Source organism: Megalops cyprinoides, chromosome 1 (genome assembly GCF_013368585.1).
Source record: "Megalops cyprinoides isolate fMegCyp1 chromosome 1, fMegCyp1.pri, whole genome shotgun sequence".
NCBI classification, from domain to species: domain Eukaryota; kingdom Metazoa; phylum Chordata; class Actinopteri; order Elopiformes; family Megalopidae; genus Megalops; species Megalops cyprinoides.
In genome coordinates this window covers 5,454,614-5,465,044 of record NC_050583.1, presented here as the reverse complement: position 1 = coordinate 5,465,044, position 10,431 = coordinate 5,454,614, and the positions used below count along the sequence as shown (strand labels likewise).

At 53.7% G+C, this 10,431-nt stretch overlaps 1 protein-coding gene across 1 annotated transcript in view; it reads left to right on the top strand.

Moving 5' to 3' along the window:
* LOC118774167 (bromodomain-containing protein 4-like) overlaps positions 1-9,786 on the top strand; it is a 31,724-nt gene extending 21,938 nt beyond the window's left edge. Inside the window, 10 exon segments of the mRNA XM_036523325.1 lie at positions 279-383; positions 3,788-4,162; positions 4,550-4,901; positions 4,903-5,240; positions 6,030-6,142; positions 6,495-6,651; positions 7,533-7,663; positions 8,290-8,495; positions 9,308-9,566; positions 9,672-9,786. Of these exon segments, the coding sequence (XP_036379218.1) occupies positions 279-383; positions 3,788-4,162; positions 4,550-4,901; positions 4,903-5,240; positions 6,030-6,142; positions 6,495-6,651; positions 7,533-7,663; positions 8,290-8,495; positions 9,308-9,566; positions 9,672-9,740 (2,105 nt within the window). The 3' untranslated portion in view covers positions 9,741-9,786.
* The last annotated feature ends 645 nt before the right edge of the window (positions 9,787-10,431 follow it).

Here is a 10,431-nt window from a genome sequence, read left to right as displayed (position 1 = left end):
ATATGCTGTGAGTGTGTGTGAGTGTGTGTGTGTGAGTGTGTGTGTGTGTGTGAGTGGGTGTGTGAGTGTGTGTGTGTGTGTGTGTATATGCTGTGAGTGTGTGTGGGTGTATGAGTGTGTGTGTGTGGGTGTGTGTGTGTTAGTGTGAGTGTGTGTGTGTGTATATGCTGTGCGTGTGTGAGTGTGTGTGAGTGTGTGTGAGTGTGTGTGAGTGTGTATGTGTGTGTTGTGCGTGTGTGCATGTGTGTTTGAGGTGCTGACCCTCTTATTCCCTGCAGTGGCAGAGAAAACGATGGAGGTGATGAAGATGAAGACGGGCTCTTCGTCAGACTCGGGCAGCAGCAGTGAGTCCAGCTCCTCTGACAGCGAGGACTCCGAGACGGGTAAGATACAGAACCAGTTGTGACCATAGGAAACTCAGCCTGGCCTCTCTCAGCCTGGCCTCTCTCTGCCTGACCCCTCCTGCTTTCTCTCTGACTCCTCCCATCTTGGCATGGCCCCACCCATTTTCCCCTGGCCCCTCCTCTCTGCCTAGCTTCTGCTTTTCTCCATCATTTTCACTCACTTAAGATACTGACGTGCTGTTCTCATCTACATTAACAATAGAAGTACGTAATATGACAAACATAAAAGATGTTGCTTTGTCATTGAAGATGTTGGTCATGCTGTGAGAAGAGAGGGTTATGGGTGAGTGAGTCGTGAGTCACAAGGGTTATGGAGAGAAGAGTCAGGAGGAGAGAGGGTTATGGGCAGGAGCGTCAGTTTAAAGAAGGTTATGGGTGAGTGGGTTGTGAGTAGAGAGGGTTATGGGTAGCAAAGGCATTAGGAGAGAGTGTTACAGGCAAAAGGTGAGTAAGAGGGCGAGTCTGTAGGTGAAAGAGTTATGAGTCAGAGTGGAGAGGATTATGGAGGTTATGGAAACAAGCAGGTTATGGGTAAGTGTGTAAGGGAGAGGGTTATGGGCAAGACATGGCCATGAATGAACAGAAAAGGTTACGAGTGGAAGAGCCACAGATAGAGAGGGTTATGAGCGAGAACGTCTGGCCAGCGTGTCTGGGTCAGTGGAGAATCGGGGACAAGTGGCAGGTGAACAGGATGAAGCTGTCTCCCGTTGCTGCATTATCGGGAATACATTGTTCTCATGTAATCAGATTAGTGTCTTTCATTACCAGGCGAATGGGGGAGAAGGTGGTGGTTTGGTCAGATATCCAGCCTCTGTTTGGTTCCTCTCTGAAACGGGTGGTGATGTTGATCCTCTGTGGCAGATACAGGGATTTAAACACACGTTGCAGTAGTACGAGTGCTAGATGCTGTCTGCTTAATCCTGCTGAATTATGAACAACAAAGTCAAACCGCCTGTGGCAGCAGCTGTTTAAAACCGGTTTAATGCCACAGTAAACCTGCTCTCATGGTTAGACCTGTAAGCTCATCTCAACGCTGGTGGTAACGTTTTAATTTAAAGCGATTGTTTTGTCAACTGAAGTGTTGGAAAACCTGTAACGCCAGTTTGAAGGCATAGCGATTATGCACGTACTAACTGACAGAGCCAGATGCCACAGGGTAATGTCATATGTCATATGTATATTATGCAGTGACAAACTTTGACATGAGGACAGCAGCGTAGCTGGATTCCCTGCCGGGACACTGCTGCTGTACCCTTGGGCAAGGTACTCAACCCACAATTGCCTCAGTAAATATCCAGCTGTGTAAATGGATGGCATGTGAAAATTGTAACTGATGTCGGTGCTCTGCATTTCGGCTGGCCTGTGCCTCCCCAGTATGCTCTCATGTGAATGCTAGCATTGCTTGACCAGTTCTGACTGCGTAGTTGCGTATGTAACATGGTACAGCAGTGGGCAGCAGTGTGGCGTAGTGGTAAGATGCAGGGCTCATAAGGTTGCTGGTTCCATTCCCCACTGGGGCACTGCTGCTGTACCCTCGGTCAAGGTGCATAACCCAGAACTATATTAGTAAATATCCAGCTGTGTAAATGGAAAATGTAACTTGCGTCGGTCTCTCTGGAGTGCCTGCTAAATGACTGTAATGTCATGTAATGTATACAGAGGACTACAGAGACAAGGAATACATGTATGGGATAGGCCAGACTGCAGAAAAAACATAGCATACATGCAGAAATACAGAGTGCGTATACGGGATATAACTGCAGAAAAACAGTAATATATGCAAAGACCTTTTCATGTTTGGATGATGTTGGTTGTGTTCAGAATATTCCCTTGTTCTTGCAGCTTAATTGGATGCACCGTTTGTACTGATGCTTTAGCGCGCCGACTAAATGACTGCGTGTAAATGAGATTAGAGGATGTGCACTGAAGAGGGAATGATGCCGATGAGTTATGAGCCGAACGGCGTTGAGCGTTATTGGGAACGCGCTACGGATTTCTCCAAAAAAGCTTTTTAAAAACATGCCCTCACACAGAGAAAATGTGGTGTGTGCTTTTTCAGTAAATGTCTAAATGCTGAAATTTAGATTTGATGGTTCAATGAGTAGCCGTCAGAAGACAGCCTCAGAACCACCTCCCTCTCCCCACGAGTTCAAACGGCTTTACAGGCCTGAAATGTAATACAAATACAGACAAAACAAATGCATTTGCTGGGACGTGACAATGAGACCGCAAAGTTCAGGGTTTTACCTGAAGTGATGACAGCGAAAATCAGATGATACTCGGGGTATGAAATTCGTCACCTCTCTCCCTTTGTAGTGTCATACCCCAGGAGCTCCCTCGGATTCTGTCTGAATGTGTCTGTGGTCAGGGTCTCACAGGCTGTGATGCGTATCTGTGTGCCTTGCCGCCAGAATAACGCAGCTCTGCGTTTGCTTGGAAAATGCCGGCGTAACCCTGCGTTCACGCCGGGAGCGTGAAAGAAGTGGACGCTCTGACGTAGATGAAATAGGCGGCTACAAGTTTGCTCGGAATGCTTGCGCATGTTATTTAAGGGGGCCGCAAAGCAAACAAACGTGTCAGCCGGTGTCTTTGTGCCGGCTGACCACAAGTAGGGTATCAGTTAACTTCATGAAATCTTTTAAATGTGAAGATAGGAAATCAATCGATGAAGGAAAGAAATGAACAATTATAATTACTCTCCTCCATTGTGCTTGGGCACTAATGTTTGGTGGGAACAAAAGTTTACACGCCTGTGCTCTCTAGAGTTCTCTAGAGGGAAGAACTTCTAAATTCCGGTTGGTTGCTGCCGAACCACATCATAGCTCATTACCATAAAGTTGGACATCAACTTTATTCTGGACGCCCACACCGTCCAGGACGCGCCACCAACGGCCATGCCGCTGCTCGCCGCAGAGAGACACTGGTTCACATAGAAAATGAATGACTTTCAGTTGCTTTGACGCTCTCGTCGCTCCCGGTGCGAACGTAGGGTAACGGGACAGCAGAAATGGGAGAAGGGGGGGTCACTCTTGTCTTTTCAGACTCCCATCATGCAGCGTGCCTCTCTCACAGACAAAGACATGCCGAACAGCCACTGACACTCAACACACCCTACGGTAGCCACCTTGTCCTTGAGCGCAACCATACACGTACGCAAGCGCGTACAGACACAACACACCTTTGCCATTCAGAAAAGGAAAACGCCCTTACAGCTGGGATTCTACACAGACTATACACATTTCAGGTGTAAAGGGGGGGGGGGGGTTAAATGTTCCTTTACATGGCTGTGTTTGTCATGTTGTTGTCGGAAAGTGCCCCTCTTCCCCGCCTCAAGCCGAGCGTCTCTCTCTCTCTCTCTCTCTCTCTCTCTCTCTCTCTCTCAGGCATGGCTCAGAAGCAGAAGAAGAAGGGTCACTCCGGGAAGGAGGGGAAGAAGCCGCACCACCAGCCGATGGGAGGGGGCGCCCCCCAGGCCCTGGCCCCGCCTCCACCCCAGGTGCCTGTGGTGCAACCCGCCCCGCAGCTGAAGCAGCACCCCTCCCCACCAGCCTACGCGCCCCCTCCGGTCACGCTGGAGGCCTCCCAGCTGCTGGGGGGCGGCCTGGACCCCCTGCCCCACTTCAGCCAGCCACTCATGCACCTGTCCCACCAGCACAGCGAGCCCTCCCCGCCCCCGCCCGCGCCCCCGCACCTCAACGCCCACCCGCCCATGGAGACCCACCCCTTCCTCAACCAGCGCACCGTCATGCCCTCTCCAGGTACGCTCACGCCACCCCGTCCTCGGCAGGGGTCAAAGGTCAGAGGTCAGGGCGTGTCCCTCTCCAGCTCAGCTCCTGCGTTATAAGGTGGTTTCACGCTGCTCTGTTATTGATTGATCAGCTGGTAAATAAAATGAGGTCATTGTGAGTTACTTAACTGTATAACTGTCAGTGTAAATATGGCTCTAAAGGCTAATCTTCTTGTCTCTCATTTTCTCCCCCCTCCTGTCCTCTCTCTCTCTCTCTCTCTCTCTCTCTCTCTCTCTCCCTCCCTCCCCGTCTCTCTGCTCCCTTTTTTCTCTCTCCCCCCCCCTCTCTCTCTCTCTCTCTCTCTCTCTCTCCCGCTCCCGCTCTCTCTTTCTCTTTCTCTTTCTCTCTCCTTCACAGCGCTCCACAACGCCATGCCCCAGCAGCCCTCTCGCCCCAGTAACCGTGCCGCCCCCCTCCCTCCCAAACCCCCGCAGCCACCCGCCCAGCCGGCCCCCCCTCCCCAGCAGCAGCAGCAGCACCTGCCCCCCCACGTCCTGCACCCTCCGCAGCCCCCCCTGCAGGCCCCGCCCCCGCAGCAGCCCCCGCGGCCCCGCATTCCCTCCCCCGCCCCGCTGGCCCCGCTGGGGCTGCTATCGGCGCAGCCGCCCCAGGCCCTGCTGGAGGACGACGAGGAGCCCGCCGGCCTGCCCCTCAGCCAGGTGCAGCTGTACCTGCAGCACCTGCAGGGCCGCCAGCCCGCGCCGCCGCCGCCCCCCCCAGCCCCAGCCGCCGGCCCCGCTCCTGCAGTCTGTGCAGGTGCAACAGCAGCCGCCGCCTCCGCAGCCGTCTGCGCAGACCCTGCAGCAGCAGCAGACGGCTGCGCAGACCCCCCAGTCGCAGACCTCTCAGCAGCAGCAGCAGAGACACCTGCAGCACATGCAGCAGCTGTCCTACCCGCAGGGCCCCACGCAGCCCCCGCAGACGCAGCCCACGCAGACGCAGCCCCCGCAGACGCACAAGGCACCGCCCCCCCAGGCCAAGCAGCAGCTGATCCAGCAACACCACCACCCATCTCCACGGCAACACAAGCCTGACCCCTACAGCGCCGGTGAGACATTCTAACATGCGCACGCTCGTACAGACGTATGCACGCTATCACACACACACACACACACACACACACACACACACACACTCTCACACACGCACACACAAAATGACACATTCTCATACAAATCAGCACACACAACAAAAAGCCACCAGTTCCGACCACTCAGTGGTTCAGTGATTTTGTAAGGGTTTTGTAAGGTTACAGGAAATCATATTTATTGTGATAAAGCCAGCGTGTGCACTTCAAACTCTCAAAGCCCCTGGTCATAGCTCTCGATCACCAGCACGGACATGACAGTCTGCTCGGGCGGTGATCCTGTTTCTAAGAGAAACAGTCAGTCTTCAGGTAGCAGTTCAGCGCAGGGACAGTATCGCATATCTGATGGGCAGAAAACGGACAGCACTGTACCATTCTTGCGACGACACATTAGAAGTGATGGCCTACAGTTTTGAACGCCAAATGTGGAAGAGTCTGGGGCAGCTTTAGCCTGCGAGCCATGTGTCTCCCAGTCAGCCGTTTCCGGGATTGTGACAGTTTGACAGGATGCACAGTATTGCCACACGGTTGTCTCTGGGCAGCAGTGCGCTGTAGTGGTAAAGGAGCCGGGCTGGTAACCGAAAGGTTGCTGGTTCAATACCTGGCAGGAGCACTAAGTACCTCACCCCTGGGCGAGGTACTGAACCCACACTTGGCTTAAGAATTCAGCTGTATAAATGGGTAAAACTGAAACCTGTGTAAGTCACTCTGAATAACAGTGATTAACCCCTCCCTCTTGCTCTTTGATAGGACACGTGAGGGAGAACCCCTCCCCTCTGATGATGCATTCCCCCCAGATGCCCCTGTACCCCCCCACAGGCCACCAGTCCCCCCCACACAGCTTGCAGCAGCCCAAGAAACCTGTGAGTGCTGTGTGACTCTCTCTGCAGAGAGTGTGTGTGTGTGTGTGTGTGTGTGTGTGTGTGTGTGCGCGTGCGTGCACGTGCCTGTGTGTGTGTGTACGTGCGTGCGTGTCTGTGTGTGTGTGTGTGTGTGTGTGTGTGTGTGTGTGTGTGTGTGTGTGTGTGTGAGAGAGAGCAGGGAAACGTATTGCTGTGTGTGTGTGTGAGAGAGAGAGAGAGAGAGAGAGAGCAGGGAAACGTATTGCTGTGTGTGTGTGTGTGTGTGTGTGTGTGTGTGTGTGTGAGAGATAGAGAGAGAGAAAGAGAAGGGGAGCGTATCGCTGTGTGTGTAGTGATTGAGTGTGTGTTTCAGGAGCAGCGGCCCCCCCCATCCCATGGAGGGATGAAAGAGGAGAAGCTGCCCCCATCCCCGGTGATCCGGGGGGAGCCCTTCAGCCCCCCACTGCGGCAGGAGCCGCCCCAGAAACACCCCGACAGCAAGCCCCTCCAGCCGGGCCCGGGCCCACAAAGTGAGTCCCAGCCACACACAGCTCTGTGTCTGTGTCTGTGCATGCACGCGCGTGTGCACGTGTGTGTCTGTGTGCACGTGTGTGTATGTGTGTCTGTGTGCACGTGTGTGTATGTGTGCACGTGTGTGTATGTGTGCACGTGTGTGCATGTGTGCATGTGTGTGCACGTGTGTGCACGTGTGTGTTTGTGTGCACGTGTGTGTATGTGTGCACGTGTGTGTATGTGTGCACGTGTGTGTTTGTGTGCACGTGTGTGTATGTGTGCACGTGTGTGTATGTGTGCACGTGTGTGTCTGTGTGCACGTGTGTGTCTGTGTGCACGTGTGTGTATGTGTGCACGTGTGTGTCTGTGCACGTGTGTGTCTGTGTGTACGTGTGTGTATGTGTGCACTTGTGTGTATGTGTGCACGTGTGTGCATGTGTGCACGTGTGTGCATGTGTGCACGTGTGTGTATGTGTGCACGTCTGTGTCTGTGTGCACGTCTGTGTCTGTGTGCACGTCTGTGTCTGTGTGCATGTGTGTGCATGTGTGCACGTGTGTGCATGTGTGCACGTGTGTGCATGTGTGCACGTGTGTGCATGTGTGCACGTGTGTGTGTGTGCATGTGTGTGCATGTGTGCACGTGTGTGTCTGTGTGCACGTGTGTGCATGTGTGCACGTGTGTGTCTGTGTGCACGTGTGTGTCTGTGTGCACGTGTGTGCATGTGTGCACGTGTGTGTCTGTGTGTGCATGTGTGCATGTGTGTGCATGTGAACGGTTGTTTGCTTGTGTTTTACTCTGCCTCACTTGTAAGTGGCTTTGTATCAGAAGCGTCTGCCTTATGAATCAATGTAATGTGTAGGTAAGCGTGTTCCACAGTTGACACGTCTCTCTGCTCAGGGTCGGACATGAAGCCCATGGAGAGCTCTCGGCCTGTGATCCGCTCCTCTGAGCCGGGCGCCCTGCCCCCATCCCTGCAGGACAAGGACAAACTCAAACAGGAGCCCAAGACCCCCATCGCCCCCAAGAAGGTGGGTCCCCTCTGCTCCCAACCGCAGGAAGAGCCTGGGAGTGTCCCCACGTTACGCTGGTCCTGCCAGTGAAGCTGTAGCATTAGGAGCCGCAGGGAGAGAAGCAGCACAGAAAGTACAACTGGCAGCAGTGATGATATTAATTAAAGGAGCAATGAAATGAATCAGTGATGATGTGATGGATAATAGTCCAATATCATGCTAGTTTGTTGTGCTGGTTGGTCACTCACCATCTCTGTCCCTGCTTCTCTCTTCTGTCTTTCTACTCCTTGTGTCTCCTTTTCTCTCTCACCCCCCGTTCCTCTCTCCCTCTCTTCCTCCCCCTCCTTCTCATCTTCTCTCCCTCTCTCTTTCTGTATCTCCACCTCTCTTTCACTCCCTCTCTCTAACTCTCCACTTCTTTCCCTCCTGTCTCTTCCTCCGCTTCCTCTCTCTTCCTCCCTCTCTCGCTCATCTTCCCTATCCCTGCCTCTCTCTCCCTCTTTCCCTCTCCCCCCCATTTCTTCTCTCTCTCTCTCTCTCCCTCTCTCCCCTTCCCCCCCTTCTCTCATTCCTTCTCTCTCTCTGTCTCTCTCCCTCGCTCCCTCCTGTCTCTCCCCCCCTCTTTCTTCCCCTCCCTCTCTCAGGATGTGAAGCTGAAGAACATGGGTCCGTGGGCCAGCCTTGCGCAGAAGTCGGCGTCCGCGCCCTCGTCCACGCTGAAGTCGTCGAGCGACAGCTTCGAGCAGTTCCGCCGCGCCGCCCGCGAGAAGGAGGAGCGGGAGAAGGCCCTGAAGGCCCAGGCGGAGCAGGCCGAGAAAGAGCGCCTCCGCAGGGAGCAGGAGAAGCTGCGGTGAGCGAAAGTCTCCCGAGCGCGCAGCGTGCAGACAAAGCTTCGCGTGCCATTACGTCACGTTACATTGCATTCATTTAGCGGACGCTCTCATCCAGAGCGACTTCCAGCACAACGGAACATAAGTGCATCCATTCCAAGCTGAATGAGCAGCAGTGTCAGACCAGGCTAACAGCACTCCCAGATCAGTGAGCATGAGCATGACATTATTCAAGCCTTACCACAAGCTAACTTGTGCATCCTGACAGAAGTCAGGTATACGATGATGCAACAGTCTCTAGAGCACGGAATCAAAATGCATCGCAGTACCACGCGTAAAATTAATTAGTCATCAAATACTAGAGGTAGCAGGTCTCTGGGGGTGAGGATTGAAGTGGAACCGAGATGCATTCTGAAGAGGTGGGTCCTAGCCATTAACATTCTGTGCTCTTAACTATTTGTGTAGCCTGTCACATACGAAGCACATGGTTTCCTGGACACATACATATTTCTGACCCGTACATTACAGCCTTGACCAGTTAAGTCAGGGTGTTACTGGTCAGAGCCAAACCCAGCATAACAGTCTCTAGCGCCGCTTAACGATCAGGGCTGCCAGCGGCCATCGCTGATCTGAACCAACCGCATCAGTTTACCATGGAGACCAAAGCGATTTGATTGGTTCAGAGCAGTGGGGGCTACTGGTGGCTGTCGCTGATACAAACCAATCATAGAGGTTTGCTGTGGAGACCAAAGCGATTTGATTGGTTGGGACTGGGATTGCCCCAGCCCATCACGTGAATGGTCCCTCATGCTGAGCCCCCCCTCCCCAGCAGCCGAGAGGAGGAAGAGGCCCTGGAGCCGAGCCGCAGGCAGCAGGAAGAGTCACGCAGGCGGCAGGAGCAGCAGCAGCAGCAGCAGCAGCAGGTGCAGACTGTGCAGACGCAGCCCCCGCAGGCGGCGCAGGCGCAGCCGGCCCCGGACGCACAGCCGCCGCAGCCTCCCAGCCAGCCGCCCTCCAGCACCCAGAGCGCACTCGACCAGCAGAGGGAGCTAGCACGCCGCCGTGAGCAGGAGAGGAGGAGGAGAGAGGCGGTGAGAAGCTGTTTATATACGTGTGTGTGTGTGTGTTTGTGTGTGTGTATTTGTGTGTGTAAGTGTGTATGTTATTATGTGTAATCCGTTCCCCCCTCTCCACAGATGGCTGCCACCATAGACATGAACTTCCAGAGTGACCTGATGGCCATCTTTGAGGAGAACCTGTTTTGAACCTGAACAGAGGGAGTAAAATGCAGAATAAAAAAAAAAACAACTTGCAAATACAGACATAAAATGAAAAGAAACAAATAAAAAAAAAAAAAAAAATACAAAAATAAAATTAGACCCCCCCCCCCCCCCCCAGAACGTGGGCTGGAATCACAAACTGAAGACTTTCTTTGAGAGTAAGAAGAACAGGGGCGGGAAAAGTCCTGGAGCAGGAATTACAGTGAGAGTCGGGGTCAGGGGCCAGGAGGGAGGCCACGCCCCTAACCCCTCCGTAACCCCCCTCACTGTGAGGCGGAGACCGCGTGACTGCAGGACAAGGACTCATCGAGTGCTCCTCCTTTCGTGTGGGCGTGGCGCCCCAGGGAGGGGTCCGACCCCTCCTCCCCTCCGGCTCGGCCGTACCTGTCGCTCGTGGCAACGGCAGACTGACCCGCAGACCGGACTGGCGGTCAGAGAGCGGGCACAGCGGGGGGGGAACCCTCCGGAAATTTCACAAAAGCGAAATCAACCGAAACGCAAAAGTGATGTCAGAACTGAGGAAGCGGTCACATGTTGGACTTTTTTTTTTTTTTGGGAGTGGGGGTGGGGGGGTTGGGCTGGGGGGGGGTATCGCAAGACAGAGAGCTCTTCCTTTTCTGTTGTTGTTTTTCTTTCCTTATTTTTTCATTTGGAGGGAAGACGTGAGCGTGATCTT